The following is a 24,090-nucleotide window of genomic DNA, read 5'->3' as shown; positions in this document are numbered from 1 at the left end:
GAGAGCCAGAGCCTCCGGGCTATATTCCTAAAATGGCCCCTAAAACTGTGATTGCAGAGCTGGTTGTGTTTACAGGGAATACCAGAAAACTAAGAGGAGTCTTTTCAATGCAGGACACTATAACTTCAGGAAATCTGTTCTTCTTGGGTGACTTGCCCTAACTGTCTCTTTGTGTTTCACTTTTAATTTTTTGGAAAAGAGCTTTCTCACTCTAAAATCATATAATCATTAAATTGTATACATTAGACTATATTGTATACTGCCTGAGATTTTTGGAAAAGAAGACACTGAAAGTTTTGGTCATTGATGATTATGTTATGCTGCTAAGTTCAGCAACAACTGCTTCCTTAGTAATACCTCTGAGTCCTTCCCTATTCTCTCAAATACTCCTGAACCAGAAGTTATGGGAACTTGACATTTGGGAGTAAGTTTATGTTTTCATTGAATCAAAAATTTTAGGGTTGAAAAGAAGCAAAGAAAACTTGAATCAAGACATCCTAAACATTCAGTTCTTGACTCTTCTCCATCCTGATATTATTTCTTAGTATCTCACTCCCACACACTCAACTATCACCTCTCCATGACTCTCAAATACAAATTTCTGGTGTATTTCCCTTCTAAAATGTGGACCTGCATTTCCAAATGTCAAATTCAACTTATCTAAAACCAAGTTTATTATCTTCTCTACCCCACCCCTTGATTTCTTTAATTTTGCTAATGTTGTATCCTCCTAATCATATAGGTTTGAAACCCCAGTGTCATTTTTAACCCTTCCTTCTCCTGATACCCAAACATCCAATAAATTACCAAATCTTATAAATCTCTGCTTCTACAAGATCTTGCCCATCTGTCTTTACCTTTATATGCATTCTTCTACATACTAGTTCAAAGCCATTTTACCTGTTTTCTGGAATATATTGCAATAGTACAACTTTGCATTAATTTCATATTCAAAAATATTCAGTGATCCCCAATTGACTTCAGAATAAAATGCAGAGTCCTCGGTTTAGGATGTAAAACCCTTCCTATATTTCAATTTTTAGTTTCTTATACATCTCTTCATCTGATATTTTGACCAAACTAAATTACTTGCCTTTTTCCAACCAAACCTTCTTTTTTCAAAATGTAAGAATTTACTCATGTTATTCATGCTTCTTAAAAAATTCCTCCTTATCTTTTCCCCATTTATGCTGTTCCACTATTAGTCTTCCAAGACCTAAATTAAATGTTAACCTCTTCCATGAAACTTTCCCTGAACTTCTCAGCTAGAAGTAATCTTTCCTTCTTCTATACTCCTTATTGTATTTTGTCCATAATCTTTAAGATCCCTTTCAGCTCTAAAATGTCATGCTTCAATGAATCATAACATTTTCTATTACATGTGTATATATAATCATGATGTATTATAATTGCACTTGTACATGTCTTTTCTCTCCTACTAAATTATTATCTTCCTAGAGACAGAAGTCTTGCTTTATTCATCTTTGTATCCCCCACAATACATCCACAATCTCATTGATGTAGCTATTCAGTCCAATGGTGCAGATCTGTCCACAATGCATCATTTGTGATACTTCTCCACATCCTCTTAGAAATTACTACAGAGGTAGTCTGCCTAATGTGTCTGTGACTTTCTTCTAGGGATTTTGATATTGAATGGGGACCAGGGAAGTTCATGATTATTTGTCTTTTATCACTTACTCTTGATACAAGAAGGAAATTATAAACCACTCCAGTATCTTTGCCAGGAAAACCCCACTTGGGGTCATGAAGTGTCCAACACAACTAAACCAACTGAACAGCTCATTATGAGAATGGCCCGCCTTCTCTCAACATTTTTCTCCTTGATAACACTCTTTACACCAGTATTGATAGGCAGCTCTTTAATGGTAATGTTCTGAGGCTTAGACACACCCACCATGCATCTCTCCATTTCCCTTTATGACCCGCCATTATGATATCCTATGATGTTCAGCAATGTAGCATCTCTGGAAGAATATTGACATTAAAAAGATGGTTATTTATTTTGGTAAGAAGTTTGGAATCACTAAAAACTCTGCATTTTACTAAATGCCATCCAGCTTGCTTTCTTCCTCATTAAATTCTAGGCATTTGCAGTATCTATGATATAAACACACACATCTACATATATCTCTATATTTAATAACCTCTAGCTTTAAATTATTCAGAGTATATATAACCTTTTCAGTTTTGATTCTGACTCCAGGGAATACTTACCAAAAATTATATTATGGTTATTGCAGAGAGAGGTGTCTATAATGAAACAGTTGTTTCTGTCAGGCTGTATGCTAGACTGGGGGGTCAGATTGTGACCTAGATTAGGGGTCAGAAGATTTGGGCTTTTCTATCTTCTAACTGTAATTTGGGCTATGAGACTGACCTACTAGCTGTGGGAACTCTATTTCTCCAGGCTTTTAAATCTAATCAAATAATTCAAGAAATAATGTCAAATATCTACTATCAAATCAATTATAAAACAGGGAATTATATGCTCATGAAACCTGTTTTGCCACTATTTGTGTGAGATATCCAATTCAGAGTCAAAATGGAAGAGGGCTACTACATAGAGGTACACTATATACTTCTTTTTGTAAATTATATTAGAGAGAATACATTAAAGCTCAAAACTCTGATGAGCCTTCTACAAGACTCATAATCATTCAAACAGAGTTAAATCTAACTATCCACAAAGGAAAAATATGTGGCTAAAGAAAAGACTATTGTTTAGACTCAAATATGCAGCTGGATGGATAGACTCTAGAGCTGGTACACGTACACACATTATGCATGTGTATGTGTATGTCTATATGAATCCAGTTCAGTTGTTGCTGAATCATTGACTTACAGTCAATCTAATTTAACCTCTTCATTTTTACCCCTGAAGAAATGGAAGTCAACAGAGGTTAAGAGATTTTTCTAAGCTCATATAGTTATAAAGTTGAAAATCAAGGGCTAGAACCAAGATTCCTGATAGCCCTACCCTAGTCTAGTACACAGCCTGACACATGGAAATAACCATTACATTATAGGCAACTATGTCTACATTAACCATAATAACACCTTTAATAGATATTCTCTGGAGTCAGAAACAAAACCGAAAGGGTTATATAGGCTTTGAATAATTTAAAGCCAGTGGTTTAAGCCAACTTGCTCATCACTGACAGATTAATCTTTGTAAAATACTACTTTCATCATCCCCCTGCTGATAAACTTATAGTGGTTTCCTATTATCTATAGGATAATTATAATGATGATAATGATAATCCCTCACATTTGTATACAGCTTTATAGTTTCCAAGCACTTTCAAACATATTATCTTATTGGAGCCTCGCAACAGTCCTATGAGAGGAGTAGGAAAAATATAATTATCTCCATCTTAGACATGAGAAACTGGAGGATCAGGAAAGCCATAACTTACAGGAGGTAGCAGAGACAGAACTAGAACACAGGGATTTTTGACTCCAAGTCTGTGCTTTTCCTAATATTCAAGGTCCTTCATTTTTTAAAACTTTTGTTGGGGGCAGCTAGGTGGCTTAGTGGGCAAACATCCAGGCCTAGAGATCCTGGGTTCAAATCTGTCCTCAGACACTTCATAAATGTGTGACCCTGGACAAGTCACTTAACCCTTATGCCTAGCCCTTGCCACTCTTCTGCCTTGGAACCAATACTTAGTATTAATTCTAAGATGAAAGATAAGGGTTTAACATTTTTTATGCCTTCTGGTTTTGTTTTGTGTTTTAACATTCATTAACATTCTTTTCCCTACTTAACAAGCCATCTATTATGTCAGTGAAACTGACCAAGACATTTACCATTTTTGACAGTATATTCAACATTACATAGCTTTTGTTCCCCACCTCTGCTCAGAAAGGAGGGTAGTAGATTTTTCTCCAGGGCCAAGTAATAAAACCCTGATTTTCCTATAGAAATTTAGTTCCCACCGTGCCCTAACACAAACCCATTCTCTAATCTGAATGCTTTAATTAAGTCAGCTGAAGCTGCCATGCTCATTCTCATTTCTCAATAACTTTTACTTAATCTACTCCTAACACTTCAAACAGCCCACACCCTACAATATCACCACAAAACCTTCTGCCTTTTGGGTACAAAAATACTGACAGTCCTTCACATTGATTATAGGTACTTGGAATTGGGAGGAAACTCAGAAGTCACACAACCCAATCCCTAACTTGAAATGATCTGAAATGTTGCCATTTTTCTTTTTCTGAACTCCTCTGGCATTGATTTATGCGATACACATATAACTGAGGATGTGTGTTATTTTGCAGTATTTCTAGTGTGTAAAATTCTGTGTCCCCAACAAAGCTGCAGACTATTCTTTAATCTCACAGGATTCAGTACTCAGGCTTTCAATAAAGACCCTCTTGGTGCTTGGTTGTTTTTGGTAGCTGTAACATTCAACAAACCTAATCAAATCAATACATAACAATTGAGCACCTACTAAGGCAAAGCTTAAGAAAAGTGATATACTAGTCATAACATAAACAAGATGCCTTTCTTGATAATTAAGCAGTGGTCCCCAACTTGGACCCATCAGGACATCATAGGCCTTCCTTCCTTCTTGAATTCTTTTTTTTTTTTTAAATATATTTTATTTGATCATTTCCAAGCATTATTCGTTAAAGACATAGATCATTTTCTTTTCCTCCCCCCCACCCCCCATAGCCGACGCGTAAGTCCACTGGGCATTAGATGTTTTCTTGATTTGAACCCATTGCTTTGTTGATAGTATTTGCACTAGAGTGTTCATTTAAAGTCTATCCTCTGTCATGTCCCCTCAACCTCTGTCTTCAGGCAGTTGCTTTTTCTCGGTGTTTCCACTCCCATAGTTTATCCTTTGCTTATGAATGGTGTTTTTTTTCTCCTGGATCCCTGAAAGTTGTTCAGGGACATTACACCGCCCCTAATGGAGAAGTCCATTACGTTCGATTATACCACAGTGTATTAGTCTCTGTGTACAATGTTCTCCTGGTTCTGCTCCTCTCGCTCTGCATCACTTCCTGGAGGTTGTTCCAGTCTCCATGGAACTTCTCCACTTTATTATTCCTTTGAGCACAATAGTATTCCATCACCAACATATACCACAGTTTGTTCAGCCATTCCCCAATTGATGGGCATCCCCTCGTTTTCCAGTTTTGGGTCACCACAAAGAGCGCAGCTATGAATATTTTTGTACAAGTCTTTGTGTCCATTATCTCTTTGGGGTACAGACCCAGCAGTGCTATGGCTGGGTCAAAGGGTAGATATTCTTTTGTCGCCCTTTGGGCATAGTTCCAAATTGCCCTCCAGAATGGTTGGATCAGTTCACAGCTCCACCAGCAATGAATTAATGTCCCTACTTTGCCACATCCCCTCCAGCATTCATTACTTTCCTTTGCTGTTATGTTAGCCAATCTGCTAGGTGTGAGGTGATACCTCAGAGTTGTTTTGATTTGCATCTCTCTGATTATAAGAGATGTAGAACACTTCTTCATGTGCTTGTTAATAGTTTTGATTTCTTTATCTGAGAACTGCCTATCCATTTCCCTTGCCCATTTATCAATTGGAGAATGGCTTGATTTTTTGTACAATTGATTTAGCTCATTATAAATATGAGTAATTAAACCTTTGTCAGAGGTTTCTATGAAGATTTTTTCCCAATTTGTTGTTTCCCTTCTGATTTTAGTTATATTGGTTTTGTTTGTACAAAAGCTTTTTAGTTTGATGTAGTCAAAATTATTTATTTTACATTTTGTGATTCTTTCTATATCTTGCTTGGTTTTAAAGCCTTTCCCCTCCCAAAGGTCTGACATGTATACTATTCTGTGTTTACCCAATTTACTTATGGTTTCCTTCTTTATGTTTAAGTCACTCACCCATTTTGAATTTATCTTGGTGTAGGGTGTGAGGTGTTGATCTATTCCTAGTCTCTCCCACACTGTCTTCCAATTTTCCCAGCAGTTTTTATCGAATAGTGGATTTTTGTCCCAAAAGCTGGGATCTTTGGGTTTATCGTATACTGTCTTGCTGAGGTCGTTTTCCCCCAGTCTATTCCACTGATCTTCCTTTCTGTTTCTTAGCCAGTACCAAATTGTTTTGATGACTGCTGCTTTGTAATATAGTTTGAGGTCTGGGACTGCAAGGCCCCCATCATATGTGTTTTTTTTCATTATTTCCCTGGATATCCTTGATCTTTTGTTCTTCCAAATGAACTTTGTTATGTTTTTTTCTAAATCAGTGAAGAAGTATTTTGGTAGTTCAATGGGTATGGCACTAAATAGATAAATAAGTTTGGGTAGGATGGTCATTTTTATTATATTGGCTCGTCCTATCCATGAGCAGTTAATGTTTTTCCAATTGTTCAAGTCTAGTTTTAGTTGTGTGGCGAGTGTTTTGTAGTTGTGTTCATATAGTTCCTGTGTTTGTCTTGGGAGATAGATTCCTAGGTATTTTATTTTGTCTAAGGTGATTTTGAATGGGATTTCTCTTTCTAGTTCTTGCTGCTGAGCTGTGTTGGAGATATATAGAAAAGCTGATGATTTATGTGGGTTTATTTTGTATCCTGCAACTTTGCTAAAGTTGTTGATTATTTCAATTAGCTTTTTGGTTGAATCTCTAGGATTCTTTAAGTAGACCATCATGTCATCCGCAAAGAGTGATAACTTGGTCTCCTCCTTGCCTATTCTGATGCCTTCAATTTCTTTATCTTCTCTAATTGCTACTGCTAGTGTTTCTAGTACAATGTCAAATAGTAGAGGTGATAATGGGCATCCTTGTTTCACTCCTGATCTTATTGGGAATGCATCTAGTTTATCCCCATTGCAGATGATATTAGCTGTTGGTTTTAGATATATACTGTTTATTATTTTTAGGAATGACCCTTCTATTCCTATGCTTTCTAGTGTTTTTAATAGGAATGGGTGTTGTATTTTATCAAAGGCTTTTTCTGCATCTATTGAGATAATCATGTGGTTCTTGCTAGTTTGCTTGTTGATGTGGTCAATTATGTGGATGGTTTTCCTAATGTTGAACCAGCCCTGCATCCCTGGTATGAATCCTACTTGATCATGGTGAATGATCCTTCTGATCACTTGCTGGAGTCTTTTTGCTAGTATCCTATTTAAAATTTTTGCATCTATATTCATTAGGGAGATTGGTCTATAGTTTTCTTTCTCTGTTTTTGACCTGCCTGGTTTTGGAATCAGTACCATGTTTGTGTCGTAAAAGGAGTTTGGTAGAACTCCCTCTTTGCTTATTATGTCAAATAGTTTGTATAGTATTGGGGTTAACTGTTCTCTGAATGTTTGATAGAATTCACAGGTGAATCCATCAGGCCCTGGGGATTTTTTCTTAGGAAGTTCTTTGATGGCTTGATGGATTTCAATTTCTGATATGGGATTATTTAAGAATTCTATTTCCTCTTCTGTTAGTCTAGGCAGTTTGTATTTTTGTATATATTCATCCATTTCTCCTAAATTGGTGTATTTATTGCCATATAATTGGGCAAAGTAATTTCTAATGATTGCCTTAATTTCCTCCTCATTGGAGGTGCTGTCCCCCTTTTCATCTTTAATGCTGTGAATTTGCTTTTCTTCCTTCCTTTTTTTAATTAGATTGACCAGTACTTTGTCTATTTTGTTTGTTTTTTCAAAGTACCAGCTTCTTGTCTTATTTATTAAATCAATAGTTCTATCACTTTCGATTTTATTAATTTCTCCCTTAATTTTTAGGATTTCTAATTTGGTTTTCTGCTGGGGGTTTTTAATTTGATCGCTTTCGAGTTTTTTCAATTGCATTTCCAATTGATTGATCTCTGCTCTCCCTTGTTTGTTAATATGAGCTTTCAGGGATATGAATTTGCCTCTGATTACCGCTTTGGCTGCATCCCAAAAGGTTTGAAAGGATGTTTCGCCATTGTCATTTTCCTTGATGAAATTATTAATTGTTTCTATGATTTCTTCTTTAGCTAAACGGTTTTGGAGTATCATATTGTTTAATTTCCAATTGGTTTTAGATTTGGTTTTCCTTGTACCATTACTAATCATTATTTTTATTGCCTTGTGATCTGAGAAGGCTGCATTCATTATTTCTGCTTTTTTGCATTTGTGTGCTATGTTTCTGTGACCTAATGTATGGTCAATTTTTGTGAATGTGCCATGTGGTGCTGAGAAGAAGGTGTATTCCTTTTTATCCCTATTTATTTTTCTCCATATGTCTATTAATTCTAATTTTTCTAAGATTTCATTCACTTCTTTTACCTCTTTCTTATTTATTTTTTGATTCGATTTATCTAAATTTGATAATGGTTGGTTTAAGTCTCCCACTAGTATGGTTTTATTGTCTATTTCTTCCTTCAATTCTCCTAGTTTCTCCATTAGAAATTTGGGTGCTATATTATTTGGTGCATACATGTTGATTAATGATATTTCCTCATTGTCTAGAGTCCCTTTTAACAAAATATAATTACCTTCCCTATCCCTTTTGATCAGGTCTATTTTTGCATTGGCTTTATCAGATATCATGATTACCACTCCTGCCTTCTTTCTATCAGTTGAAGCCCAGAAGGTCTTACTCCATCCTTTAATTCTGACCTTGTGGGTGTCAACCCGCCTCATGTGTGTTTCTTGAAGACAACATATGGTAGGGTTTTGGATTCTAATCCATTCTGCTATTCGTCTACGTTTTATGGGTGAGTTCATCCCATTCACGTTCAAAGTTATGATTGTCATTTGTGGACTCCCTGGCATTTTGATTGCCTTCCCTAATTCTAACCTTTTCTTCTTCGGCTCTACCTTTTAGTCCAGTGATTTACTTTGAATCAGTCCCCCTTGTCCCCTCCCTTGATGTTTCCCTTTTTAGTCCCTCCCTTTTTGTTCCCTCCCCCTCCCCCCTCTCTTTCCCTCCCTTTTTGTTCTCCTTCTCCCCCTCCCCCCCTTGGTTTTCCCTTCTCCTTACCCTTGTTGGGTAAGATAGAATTCAAGATCCCAAATGGATCTGGATGTTTTTCCCTCTCAGAGTTGATTTCCCTGAGATTGAGGTTTAAGTAAACCCCCCCCCCTCTCTTCCTCTCCTTCTTATAGGAGTTTTCTTCCCCTCCCCTTCCCCTGTGAATCTTTGTGTGAGAACCATTATTCTATTTGGTCTTTCTTTACCCCCTATTTATACATTACATTTTCCCCACATATTAGTATACATAGGTTGATATAAATGTAGTCCTTATAGAAGAGAGTTTGAGTAAAAGAAGATAACATTTTTCCCCTTTCCTTAATATTTACCTTTTCAGGTATTCCTTGCTCTTTGATTTTCGGTATCAAACTTTCCACAGAGCTCTGGTCTTTTCTTTGCAAAAAGTTGGAAGTCTTCTATTTTGTTGAATGCCCATACTTTCCCTTGGAAGTATATAGTCAGTTTTGCTGGGTAGCTGATTCTTGGTTGGAGACCCAGCTCTCTTGCCTTTCTGAAGATCATGTTCCATGCCTTACGATCATTCAGCGTAGAACTTGCAAGGTCTTGTGTGACCCTGATTGGCATTCCTTTATATCTAAATTGTCTTTTTCTGGCTTCCTGTAGGATTTTTTCTTTTGTTTGATAGCTTTGGAATTTGGCAATTACATTCCTGGGAGTTGTCTTTTGGGGGTTTAGTGTAGAAGGTGTTCTGTGAGCTCTGTCAGTGGCTGTATTGCCCCCTTGTTCTAGAATCTCTGGGCAATTTTCTTTGATTATATCTTGTATCACCATGTCCAGTTTGGTGTTTATTTCTGGCTTTTCTGGGAGTCCAATTATTCTTAAATTTTCTCTTCTCCCCCTGTTTTCCAGATCTATCACCTTGTCGGTGAGATATTTTATGTTCTCTTCTAATTTCTTGGTGTTTTGGCTTTGCTTTATTAGTTCTTGCTTTAAAGCCTGGTTTTCTTTTACAGTTTGGTCAAACTGGTTTTGTAGATGCGTGAATTTCTTTTGCATCATTTCCCACTTTTCCTCCCAGAGGGCTTCCATCTTTTTGGTCCTTTCTGATTCAAATTCTTCATGGGTTTGTGGAGAGTTTCTATTTCCTTTGGAGGATTTTGGAGAATTTTCTTGTATATCTTCTTCTATCTGCTCTGTATTTTGTATTTTGGCTCCATAGAATGTGTCCAGAGTCGCCCCTTTCTTCTTATTTTTCTTGGTATTTTGGGGCTTCTGTGCTTCTGTGGAGTTTGTCATCTCTGAACGTGGAGGATTGGCTTTTCTTGTCTTTGTCTGGTGATCAGAGGCTTTAGTCCTGGGCAGATGGTTCTATGACTTTCCCTGGGTTAAACTGAATATGCCTCACTGGAACTGGAATGGAAGGGTCGGACCACGAGGCCACACTCTCCCCCTGGCTCGATTTCCGGAAGTTGCCTTCAGAATCCCTGGCCGTGAGGCTGTTTCGTCGGCCTGCGGGGGGATGGGCTGCCGCTTCCCCAAGCTCCGAGAGCACAGACTTTCACTGAGACTTGGATAGCAGGATCCAGCCCGTGAGGCTGTCTTGCCCGCCCTGAGGGTTGCTGTTGTTTTGACCAGCTCTCTGCAGCGGAGGCCCCAGGCAGTAACTTTCCCCAGGACCGACCAGCTCTTTGCAGCGGAGGCCCCAGGCAGTAACTTTCACCGGGACTGGGACTTGGGTAGAAGACCCTGAGGGTTGTTGTTCCTCAGACCCTGCTCTCTGAGCCCGGTGCAGCTGCCGCTTCCGGGAGCCTTGGACTCTGCGCTCCTACCCCTGATGTCCGAGGGATCTCGGGTTCTGGCTTTTAAGGGGAGCCGTACCTTTTGAACCGGGTCCAGGTCCAGGAGGAGGGTTCCCAGGGTCTGTGCTGTTGATCGTTTTGAATTTCGGCGCCTTAGGAGCTTATCGTTTGAGATCGGTCGGGAAGGGTTTTCAGGAGATCTGAGCTTTAGCTTTCTCTAAGCCGCCATCTTAACCGGAAGTCTCCCTTCTTGAATTCTTAATCCAGTTACTATTGCCATATTTCCTTCTTCCCACTGAATGTCGGGATTCTAAAGAAGAAGGGAAATCACCCATCATCAGTTTGTAATAATTAAAATGGTTGATGTTGTAAACTGTAGTGAGTTAAAATGGTGGAAGATATAAATTGTGATAGATATAAAAGAGGGTGAGTAAATTTGACCGCAGAAAATATGTTTTACTACAGGGTCTTGGTTTTTAAATCAAATATAAGGTGGTCACCAGGGAATATATTCCCAAATTATGAATATGCCCAAGTCAACTGGGTTTTTAGAGAATTTAATTAATAATACAATGAGGAATTAAAGAAAAGGAGAAGGAGAGAGAAAAGGAATTAATGAGAAAAAAATAGGTTGGCCAGGGCAGGCCTGGCCAACCCAGGCCTAAGCCTTAAGAGAGAAACCAGTCAGTTATCACTCACCATAAGATTTGTCTTAAGCAAGGATGTCTGGGAAACAGAATCTCCCCAGATGGAGTTCCAGCCAGAGTCAGCCTCCCAAGGGACTTCCTCTCAAGAGATCTTCAAAGGGCCTCCTCCAAAAGGATCTATCTCCAAGGATCCAAGGATCTCTAAGGATCTCCAAGCCTCTCCAAGCCTCCAAGGAACTAAGGATCTCCAAGCCTCTCCAAGACTCCAAGGATCCCTTGCTCAAGAGATTCCTTTTCTTATATAGGAGGCTTTTTCCTATGTCACCTCCCCTAAGTTCTTCCATCTACCAATCACCGTAGACGTTTTCTAAAAGACAGCCCATCTGAATTCCTGCTAAGTCGACTAACCTCCTCAGTAATTCTGAACCAGAGAAAACACAGCTGAGTCGACTAATCTCATTAAGAGAAAACTTGCCTGATCCTAGGTACCTAGCATCCCATTGTATCAATTCTAAAAAACAGGCATGGCTCAAAGAACTCCTTGCCTTATTATAAGCATGAGTCCAAGTACTTTCATTGTTTAGCAAGGAGTTTTCTCCCCTAAAGCAGTCTTAAGTACAGGTGGAGTAGAGGTTCTCCCATTGCAAGGAGTTTTCTCCCCTAAATCAGTCTTAAGTATGGGTGGAGTAGAGGTCCTCCCATTTCTGATCCTGGCGAGTTCTCACCTCAAAATGGGGAATGTTTCCAGTAGGGAATTTGTTCCAATGGAGGAATTTTTTAACATTCACAAGTCTGAGAAATTTCAAGATTTACAAGTGCCTACTCCAATTCGAGGTTTTATTAACAATGAACCACTGTGCCCATTCCCCTCCTCCCCAGAAATGTCAAAATATAGAGGAAATGAAAAGTAATTGCATACGAAGTTTGTAAATCTTGACCTAGAGAGCTCACCTCCTAAAACCACATACAGAATTATCAAAACACATATAACTTGAATTGAGAATTTAAATACAACATTCTTTGTTGTTGTTTTTTAACATGCAGCCTTTAGGTAGTTAGTATTCCTTCTTTCCCTCATTCTCTCCTTCCCTCTACTCTTCCTTCCTTCTATCCTTCACTCCTCCCTTCTTCCCTTTCTTTTTTCTTTCTTCTCTTCCCCCCCTCCTTCCTTCCTTCCTTCCTTCCTTCCTTCCTTCCTTCCTTCCTTCCTTCCTTCCTTCCTTCCTTCCTTCCTTCCTTCTTTCCTTCCTTCCTTCCTTCCTTCCTTCCTTCCTTCCTTCCTTCCTTCCTTCCTTCCTTCCTTCCTTCCTTCCTTCCTTCCTTCCTTCCTTCCTTTTCCTGGCTTCCACATGTTATTGGTCCTGTATTATTGTTCTCACCCTTATGGTTCAATCTCCTCAGTAAGCCACCACAGGCAGGATAGGATGACTGGAAGTTCCAACTTGCCAAAGATCTGAAGATGAAAGATGCCTTAAATGGATAATGCAGTGTGATACATGCCTGTGTTCCTGATTAAATCAAAATTAATGAAAGCTGATATTCTTTAACTGTAATTATTTTTTCAAGGATCCTAGGGAATAAAAATAAACTTTGCTTGTAATGTATATTCATGGATATCATTTTAAAAGGAAGCTTCTGGAGGACAGGGTAAATAACTACATTTTGTTTTATATAGCTAGAGCTCACAGCTTCCTTAATGTTTCCTATGCTTATGACCATGATCAAGTAATTCTATTAAGTAGGCTTTTTAAAAATTAAAATAAAAGAGTTGTGCAGTGTCAAAAGTGCTGGTGTGTTCCTCTCTACCCACCATCAGTTAAGATTCTGCCTCTATATTACATCTTTGACATTGTTGCTATCTTATCTACTTAACTTTTTGTTTTGACTTTTACCCAAATGAATTGAGAAAAAATTACACATACTTAAACCACCTTTGTTTGTTCAAAGAGATGCAGAATCTAAATAATTAGATAGACCTGAGGTGACTGGATTGGTATTTAATAGAAGAAATATATACTGGCAAAACCACTAAATGAAGAGCAATTTTTGTGAATAAATTATTTTTCCTCATTGTTTAATTGGTAAAATCTTACATGTCATCTGGATCATCATAGGATCATGATGGTGAACTATGGCATGGGTGCTAATGATGGCATGCAGAGACCTCTCTCTGTGTGTACAAGCACCTGTCAGACTTAGTTATAAGAAAGGGAGTGGGACTCTGGTAGAGCTGCTCCCTTACCCCTTTCCACCATGCCTCCACACCCCTCTGCTCAGCAGCCCAATGGGAGTGCTTCCTTTTCCTCATGAGTGGAGTGCTTGGGCCACTCTCTCCTTTCTCCTTCCCCTGTCTGGGAGGTTGGATGGGGTAAGGTATGGCATGGATCTCTAAAAGGTTCACCATCACTGGCATAGGACATAATTAAATCATACTGAAGGAAGATTTTTTTTAATCACATAAGAAAAACAATATGTGATTTTTTTTTAAAAACCCTTACCTTCCATCTTGGAGTCAATACTGTGTATTGGCTCCAAGGCAGAAGAGCGGTAAGGGCTAGGCAATGGGGGTCAAGTGACTTGCCCAGGGTCACACAGCTGGGAAGTGTCTGAATCCAGATTTGAACCTAGGACCTCCCATCTCTAGGCCTGGCTCTCAATCCCCTGAGCTACCCAGCTGCCTCCTGTGATTTTAAAAATAAACAAGATTAAAAAAATTTTTTTGAAGTATCTATGGTCATATCAAAGATCTGATAACTGGTTGCTCCTACCAATTGTATAGATTGCAATTCACCTAACCTTTCTTTTCCATTTCTTTCTAAAAAGCCTCTATCAGTGGTTCACTCAACATAAATATCATAGATCTCTTGAACGTGTGAGTACCAGTGGAACATGGGCACTGCCTATCTTATCTCTTACTTGTACTGCATCCTCAGCCTAAGTTCATTTTCATTTGTACATCTCTTATATTTTCTATGTACAATTCAATGTTCATAATAATCAGAGGCAAGTAGAGAACTGGGCCCAGAGTCAGGAAAGCCTGATTTCAAATCCAGTCTAAGACATTTACTAGTTTGATGACTTTGGGTAATCTCTTAATTGCTGTTTGCCTTGGTTTCTTCATCTGTAAATTGGGATTAATTTTAGTACCTATTTCACCAGGTTGTTGTAAATCAAATGAGATTATATTTATAAAGGGCTTAGCATAGTATTGCTCCCCTCACCCCCTTAAAAAATGAAAAAGTAATAAGCCTAAGTGCAGCTAGGTGGCTCAGTGAATAGAGAGCCAAACCTGGAGTCCAAAGGACCTGTGTCCAAATCTAGCCTTATATACGTCCTAGCAATGTGATCATGGGCAGACACTTCCCAGCTGTGTGACCCTGGGCAAGTCATTTAACCCCTGTGGCCTAGCCCTTACCACTCTTCTGCCTTATAACCAATTCCAAGATAGAAGGTAAGGATTAAAAAAAAAATCTAAGAAACCTATTTATACTCACATTACACCTCTCCATTTCCCTTCAGATGGATTATAATTAAACATTTTTAGAGACTTTGGTATTCCTTGTTGTACAGATATTGCATCATTAAAAGTAAGTTGATGGGGGGTGGGGAGGGAAGTTAGGTGACTCAGTGGATTAAGATCCAGGCCCAGAGATGGGAGGTCCTGGGTTCAAATTTGGATTCAGACATTTCCTGTGACCCTGGGCAAATCACTAAAACCCTATTGCCTAGCCCTTACTATTCTTCTGCCTTGGAATCAAGATACAGTATTGATTCTAAGAAAGAAGATAAGGGGGAAGGAAGGAAGGAAGGAAGGAAGGAAGGAAGGAAGGAAGGAAGGAAGGAAGGAAGGAAGGAAGGAAGGAAGGAAGGAAGGAAGGAAGGAAGGAAGGAAGGAAGGAAGGAAGGAAGGAAGGAAGGAAGGAAGGAAGGAAGGAAGGAAGGAAGGAAGGAAGGAAGGAAGGAAGGAAGGAAGGAAGGAAGGAAGGAAGGAAGGAAGGAAGGAAGGAACTTCAAATTAGAAAAAGTTTGGGCCATAAAGAGATCTGTATAATTTTTCCAAATACTATCTAGTCCATTCACTTATTCAGTTCTTGGTCTACTTCATTGTCCATTTTTAGTGTCTACATACAATGCACAGGGAACATTTGGTTCAGTAGAGAAAAATACAATAATGCAAGATATTTTACAGGAAGGTGTTCCAGATATACTCCTTGAAATATGTAATAACAAAAAGGCATAACTTCATACAAAGACCTTATGATTTTAAAGACCAAGTGAGATATAAAATAGGGAGATATATATCTACTAAATTATTTGCACTTTTATGGAGAGTGTTCACTGCCACATTCAAATGGAAGAATTCCCTATTGATAGTGAGGTCCTCTATAAAAGTGGTTTCAACTCAGAGAGGAATGGGGGACACAGAATTCATACATTAAGATTGCTATGGGCCAAATATTGACCTAGATTTAAAATGTTATATTTCTACTTTATTGTATTTTCTCTTATTTTGTCAAATATTTTCCAATTTTATCTTAATCTGGTTCTGATCATACTTGGAAATGTCATGAGCTATGTGCAACCTGCAGACCATGTATTTGATACGTCTGCTCTAGGTATTCTTGTTTATAGATGATGTAATGATATCAGAGCCTGGAACACTACTGTGCCTCCTTAATGAATTTAGTCTAACTACATGCACACACACAAAAATCAAGAATGCTGATTATCTAGGTTGTCATTTTCAGTTGCTTGAATAACCTTCAGAGCTTATCCATCAATACATATAAAATATTAACCACAATGTCAAAATATTCAAAATGTATGCATTATTCAAAGCAAAATCACAAAATAAAAATAGTGAAAATTAAATTTTAATATAGTGCTTGAAACTGTACCAGTTCTGATACCAGTAGCAGAAAATGTACCTTATACATTCCACAGTGTTTCACTTTTGGACCTTTGCTCATATGCATTTAATGGCATCTCCCTGCATTTTTGCCCATCAAAATTCTATCCACTCTTCAAGGGACACCTCCTCATTGGAGCTTCTGAATAATTCCACAAACCAAAAGAGAGATATCTCTCTCTTCTTAGAGCATATTATAATGTGTTTTATACTTCTCTTCGTGGTACTGATCACATTCTACTTTGTATGTTTCATGTCTTATTTCCCCTTAAATCATAAGCCCCTTGGAAGCAGAGAATGTCTCTGTCCTTATGTTTCAAGAATGCTGATTATCTAAGCTGTCATTTTCAGTTACTTGATTTACATGTATAACAATGGGCACAAACTTTACAAAGGATGAATGTATGAGGGAATTGCTTTTCATTTCTTCTATACTTTGAGATCTCTGAGGAGGAGGTGGATGGGGATAAAATCTGGGTAAAATCCCTACTTAGAGTAGGCTCTGATGATAGCCAACTCCCTTTTTCCATATTGTAGATGGAGCCATCCCTGAAGCACTAACAATTTGGCTAACTTCTTGCTGACCTGCCTCAGCTAGACATACCACCTCCGACTTTGTAGCTGAGACAGTATTTTTATTTGGTGTGAGAGGAGAGAAGGCAGATGACAATTTTCCCATGACTTAAACTTTTGGGCCATTTTCTGGATAACCTCATTGTGTAAACATATACTTTGCAGGATCCTTAGATGGAAGTCTTTATAAAACACAAGATGAAAATATCTGCTCCTTTCTTAGCAATTGAGATTCACACCAGTGCCTGCTGTGAAATGTTGTTCAACATCTAGCTAATGTCCAAAAATAATCAATGAATTAATCTGTATTGACTAGACTATTTCCAACAAAATGATTAATTCATTTAATTTATGACTGATTTCCTCATTAGAGATGCTCATATATTAAAATGGTTTTGGCAAAGACCATTATCAAAATGCTAATTTTTAAACCTTTACTTTCCATCTTGGAATCAATATTAAGTATTAGTTTCCAGGCAAAAGAGCAGTAAGGCTAGGCAATGGGGGTTAAGTGACTTGCCCAGGGTCACACAGCTAGGGAATATCTGAGGCCACAGTTGAACCCAGGACCTCCCCTTTTTAAGCTGTTTCTCTAGCCACTGAACTGAGCTATCTAGCTGCCTCCCAAATGCTCATTCTGATCAAACATTTTATTACACCATAGGCAGAACTTATATAGGAATGGGAACGAGCCAGAGAGTCTCACAGATCAGGGCAATTGATTACTACAAAATTTGAGACATAAATAAGCATTCAGAGTCAGTGAAACAGATCCCTCTAAGTATTCTAAAATTTTAGGCTGGGTAATTCTTTATATTCTCTAAGTCTGGGATTCTACTAAATGAATATATGTTACATAAGAGATTGTTTTTTAAAGTAAAATTAGTTCCTCTTTCATTGTGGATATAACCTTAAGTATTATCTCTGCAAAAACCTATCTTTGACACAGCATTATTCACAAAATCATAGATTTTGAGTTTGAAGGGACTTCAGAGGTCATCTAGTCCAACTACTTCATTTTACACAGGAGGGAACCGTGGCCCACAAACTTAAGCAACTTGCCCAAGGCCATATAGAGAAGTATTAGATTCTGAATTTGAACCCAGATCCTCTAACACCAAATCTGTTACATTTACTACTATGCCAGGCTGCCAGAAAGTTCCAAAGCTAGAATCTTCCATTTGTGTTTTAGTAGGTTAACCTAGCAGAACATCTTGCAAATAGAGGCATTTAATAAATGATTATTGAATGAATGCATTCTCCAAAAGATAGCATAATAGTGTTTTACAACACTATGATAAGGTTTGGTTTGCCCATATTAATAACATTATTGTGAAGCCAAGTATATTGGGCCATATTATTCTGGAAATTTACATTTGACAAGACCTCCTTTTGGGGTTAGAGAGCCTGCTGCTAGGAGACCTGAAAGACGTAAGGCTAAGGTTCTGTAAGTGATGCCATTCATAGGATGGGATCAAGTGGGACAGGAGGCATTCAGCTAGGATATCACCCTGGAACCTTAACCTTTGCATTTCACCTTGAAGATGAATTCCCATGCAATCTCAATGATTCTTGAATTGAGATGCTTTAAAAAACATAATTTCACATTATTTTAAAAAGTATTTCAGGCTGATATTTGTGTTCCTTCTACAACAAATGTTAAGTGAGTAGAACAAAGAGATTGTGACTCAGAGGACGCTATCAATTCCAAACTAAACACAATTTACAACTAAACCAGGACAGCACTTGGAGCTGTAAATAGTGGTGCCTTCTTTAAAGCACAGTTCTTCCTGGCCTGCTGTCAGGGTGGGAACCTGGCAGTTTTCACAGACCAGCTAATAAATCTCAAAGCTGACAAACTTTTCTCTCTTTTTATGCGTATGTCTTTCCCCACCTTGGGCCATCATCCATCCAAAAAAATCCTTGTCACCTGCCCCAGTTTTATGGGAGCTCTGAAGGGCTCTGGGATTCAGGCAGCTGCTACAGAGCTGCGAGCTGTCCGCTCAGAGGCAGGCCCTGCTGGGGCAGACACCCACCAGAGAGCTTCCCCTGGATCCTCTGGGGATCCTTGAGAGGATGGGCCAGTTCAGGGTTCCCAGGGGAGAGATGGAGTTTAAGCTAGCACCTCCAGAGAAGAGTCCAACTCCGGGCTTCAGGTTTTCCTTCATCCAGACCCTTCTCGCACATTTGGCAGTGTCACTGAAGGGGAACTTTAGACAAAATAATGCACAAACAGTTTTAACAGAGTACCCGGGTAATGGCCATGCTCAATTTTGCCTTTCACATTTTAATTGTACAACAGTAATTTTGCGATAGAGTTGCCGATGGCAAACATGCAAAAGACATTAACTTTATTTATGTTTTGGATTATTAATGTGGCTGTTAAAATTCCTCCAGTTAGTTTTGATTGAATTGTTTTTTTGTGCGATTCTGTTGTTTAATGGAGCGGTAAATAAGAATTTTTGATAATGAGCTTGAGCATCTGTCACAACAACCTGGCGCGGGTTATTAACATTTCCATTAACGGCAGGGTGGGCAGTGATAATATGGAAACCACACAGTTAGAACAAAATAAATAGTTGGTGTCAGGCTGAGTGGGTGTTAATTACTATTTTATTTTATAACCTGGGGGGAGCTAAAATGGGGGAGGGGATTGTGGGGAGAGAGTGACTTATGAAGGTCATTCTCTCCAGAGAAACAGATAAGCAGGGCTATCTTCCTTGGCCGGTGTTTTATCGCTTCTATTTACAGTCTATAAACAGGCACAGAATGAAAAGGAAGCCCTCAGAGGCACTGGGGACAGAGGCTGCCTGAGCTGCTTCAACCTGAAGAGGAAGAGGAAGAGTGTTGTTGCTTTCTGCCTTACTCTCCCAGGGCCAGTCTGGGGAATAGTAGGAGGGTTAAGGAACAAAATTTTGCCTCTGGAAAGGCACTAAAGGCAGCAAAGAAAAGCATCCGTTGTCCACCCCCATCAGTTGCTCAGCCTACAACTGGATTTTATTTTGGGCAGGAAGGAGTGTTTTGGGGGACCAGATAAAAGTAAACATTACACCCAGTCGGAACGCCACTAAGCAAACAAGACTAAAGAGAAGCCAGGCGTCTGAAAGTCAAGCCCCTGGAATCGAACTTTGCCTGTATTGGCAAAATGTAATGAGAAGAAAAATTCTTTAAAAACATAAATCCATTTACTTCCCATTTTATGGTGATTGGTTTGTGCTTCATAATGGCTGTGAGGTGATTTGCTCCTGATTCTTTTTCAATCAATCACCTCTTCATTTTTGCAAGGGAAATTCAGCCCAAGTAACATAAACACAAAATTCCAATGACCTCCTCCCTGGGGGTGGCAGAATAGGCAAGTAGAAGAATAAATGTGTCTTCAGAAATTAGAAACGGAAATTGCCCCCCAGAGGGAAATTTCAAATGATTAGCTTTTAAGTCTGAAAAGAAATGAATTTGGAGGTTTGTTTTGACTTGTCTTCCTGGAAACAACCCAGTGGACGGGATTGTTTTGCATCCTGTCTGGCCTTATCTAGATAGAACTGAGAATATAAGCTTCAGTGAAATAGAACCCACACTTATTCATTCCATACTGTGAACTTACCTGGAATTTCTGTATAGGATGGTAAGAGAGTGGTTTTTCCCATTAATCTAATATATTTCAAATACGTTTCTTTTTTAAAATTTAGAATATCTTTCCATAGTTACAAGACTCATGATCCCCACCCCTTCCACCCCCATTCTGGAGCTGACAAGCAGTTCCACTGGGTTATACATGTTCAAAACCTATTTCCATATTATTCATATTTGCAGTAGAGTGATTTTTTAACATCAAAACCCCAATCATATCCCTATCGAGCCAAATGATCAATCATATGTTTTTCTTCTGCATTTATGTTCTCATAGTTCTTTCTCTGGATGTGGATAACATTCTTTCTCCTAAATTCCTCTGGATTATCCTCCCTCATTGTATTGCTGCTAGTAGAGAAGTCCATTACATTCAATTATGCCACAGTGTATTGGTCTCTGTGTACATTGTTCTCCTGGTTCTGCTCCTCTTACTCTGCACCAATTCCTGGAGGTCTTTCTAGTTCAGATGGAATTCCTCCAGCTCATTATTCCTTTGAGCACAATAGTATTCCATCACCAACATATACCACAATTTGTTCAGCCATTCCCCAATCGAAGGGCATCCCCTCATTTTCCAATTTTTTTGCCACCACAAAGAGGGCAGCTATGAATATTCTTGTACAAGTCTTTTCCCTTATTATCTCTTTTGGGTGGTATGGCTCCGTCAAAGGGTAGCCAGTCTTTTAAAGCCCTTTGGGCATAGTTCCAAATTGCCCTCCAAAATGGTTGGACCAATTGGTGAGAGTTTCAAAGCAGATTACCTTGCTTAGCTTGTGTAGAAACCAATAATAATACAGACACATGCAGCCTCCTTTCTGGTCCTGTGTCTGATTACACTTCTCCATTAATTCTCTTTATTTTTTATTTTTTCTTTAGCACCAGCAATGGCTCCACAGAACATACAAGTGAACCCTCTCACGGCCAGTCAGCTGGAAGTCATATGGGACCCGCCTCCTGTGGAGAGTCAAAATGGGATCATACAAGGATACAAGGCAATACTCCTTATGGCTTTAGACTTACTCCTTTGATTGCCCACTGTGTCCAAAAGACCATGTTCATTTCCTTTATCCATAAATGACCTAGGAAATTATAGTGTTTGAACTCTGGGCTATGTTATATGGCTACAATCACCTCTGTTTACTGTTTTCTCAGCAAACTGGAATATAATATTATTGTTAGTCCATTCCATAGATAGGTTTTTTTTTGGTTATTATTATTTTGTTTTCCTGATACAATTTTAAAACAAACTTCATCCTAGGAAGTTTTTTCCAGGTTACCTAAAAATCAGAACAGAAAAAGAACTGGAAATTTTAGATCTAGATAATCTGTATTGCTTCCTCAGGATAATCCCAAAGCAAAGGAGCAATTGCCCCAACTAAAAAGCTTAAGGCACTGTAATCTCAAATCCCTGGAGGATGGACTAAGGAACTCCTGATTCTGCAGCCCTTGTGAGGATTCTGAAGTGACTTTACTGAAGGTGTTGGTGAAGGAGGCATTACTACATGGAGTAGTAGAAAACTGGGAATTAGGACACCTGAGTTCTTATCCCAAATATTCTGCTAACAAACTATATGACCTTTGATAAGTTGTTTCATATCCCTGGGCATCATTTTTTTAAATAAGAGGGGAGAAATAAGTCTGGCATCAAAATTCCTCCATTTTTCATTAGCTACATATTCCCTAAGCGGAATAAAAGAAAGAAGACCCTCCTCATTCTCTATACAAACCAAGTAAACAAGAATATTTGTTGAACATGGAGTCAAGAAGACCAGAGTTAAAACTTACTAACTAGCTCTGTAACCCTGAGGAAGTTGATTAACTTCTTTCTGCCTCACTTGTCTCATCTATAAAATGGGGACGATAATAGCATCTGCCTCCTTGGCCATTGTGAGGACCTAATGAAATATTTCTAAAGTGCTTTGCAAATCTTAAAGCATTATATATAAAGTATTTTTGTTGTTATGGTTATTTTTATTAACTAATTCAGATCATAGGAAGAACTAGTCAAGTTGTTCCATTTCTAAGACCAAATCCACTCAGAGAATCAAGAGCCCTCTGAATGAACTACTCTGGAACTGATAAAAGTTTCAAGATTGTGGTTTTAGGAAACAAATGTCCAGGCATTTTCTGTAGGAAGGGAAAAAAACAAGAAATAGATAAATTCTCTAGTTCTAGAATTAATTTCCTCTTTTGGTCCAGTGGAGACTTAGTTCATTAGCCACGAGGATCTGTGGGCTAGCTTGCCCTAATGAATATTGGGCCAATTAAATGTCCATTTAAAATGATTTTTGTAGGTGTTTTATGAAAATTAATACCTTCCCCCATCACAGGGCTGTTAAGATGATTAATGAGGTAATGTACAACAAAGTACTTTGAGCTTTGTGTTTCAAGGAAAGGTCCTATTTATGTATGTGCAAAATATGCTTCTAATTTCCTTAATGAGAAAGACATTGAACCTGAATATTGATCTTGAGTTAGAGAGCCTTACATTACAAAGGACCTTATTTGGTCAGGTCACAGAGAAAGGGCTAGACTGCACCACTCATGGTAGATAATAAGCAATCCTTGCTTGACAGTGGATGCTTCTGCCTTGCCCTCACCCAGCACGTCTATTTGCAAAACAAGAAAAGCCAACCCAACAAGCACATTTTGGTATCTCTGCTTGGCAGTTTCTTCAGTATGTGGATAGCTGCTTTGATAATCTGGCTTGAGTTTGAATACACGAAGCCAAGGTGAACCTTGGGATTGGCCTTGCCTTCAAACATCCCAGCTGGAATTGGCTAAGAGCAGACATTTGCTAGCCAGTAGAGTCTATGGAGTACTTGTTGGCACCAGCTATAGCAGTATCCCTTCTGAACTTCCTTCCTTTGGTGTTTGATCATGATCAGATGAGGGCTATAAAAAGGCAATGGTATGCAAGGGAAAGACTGAAATCTTTTCCACATTAGTATTTGAGCTTTGGTTCTTTCTTCATGCTTTTTTTGGTCCAAATTGTTTTGAGAAAGCTAATTGAAAATTGGGATAACCTTTAGCAAAATATGAAGCTAAGAAAGAGAAGCTAGATAAAATTTAGCCCAAAATTAGAGGATTCAGGCAAGAGTTAAAAGAAAACCCCAAATCAAGGTCTGCCCACTATTTACAACATTTGGACTCTGGACAGAACTAGACTATTTCTCTGGAAAAGATTATAGAAGGAATTAATAATAAAAAGCACTCTTCTATAAAAGAAACAGCAATCTCTTTTTAAATCCAGGTTATTGTGGCTAAAATAACACTCACTAATGTAAGTAAATGTTCATCTCCCAACAAAAAATAAAATAAACCCCTAAAGAAGAAATGTCTTGCCCTTTAAATTAAAAAGACCTCAAATCCTAAATTATTTATTTAGGAACATTAATAAATAATTCCCTTTGGTTCTATGGGTAGCAATGCCAACAACAGGTTGTAAGAACACAGAATATATTTTCTCTCTCACTTTCCCACATCCTGGAAAAGAATAAAAACACACTCCTTGTAACAGATATACATATGACTAGGTAACCAAATCCACCCATTGCCCATGTCCCAGAAATACATGCTTCAGTCTATAACCTGAGTTTATCACCT

At 38.4% G+C, this 24,090-nt stretch overlaps 1 protein-coding gene across 1 annotated transcript in view; it reads left to right on the top strand.

The window, feature by feature from the left end:
- SDK1 (sidekick cell adhesion molecule 1) overlaps positions 1-24,090 on the top strand; it is a 1,320,044-nt gene that overhangs the window by 1,222,994 nt on the left and 72,960 nt on the right. The window contains 1 exon segment of the mRNA XM_007498416.3: positions 21,361-21,476. Within this exon segment, the coding sequence (XP_007498478.2) occupies positions 21,361-21,476 (116 nt within the window).

This window comes from Monodelphis domestica, chromosome 7, assembly GCF_027887165.1.
Source record: "Monodelphis domestica isolate mMonDom1 chromosome 7, mMonDom1.pri, whole genome shotgun sequence".
Taxonomy (NCBI): Eukaryota; Metazoa; Chordata; class Mammalia; order Didelphimorphia; family Didelphidae; genus Monodelphis; species Monodelphis domestica.
Note: the sequence above shows the minus strand (reverse complement) of the source record. Positions and strands in the feature narration are given on the sequence as shown.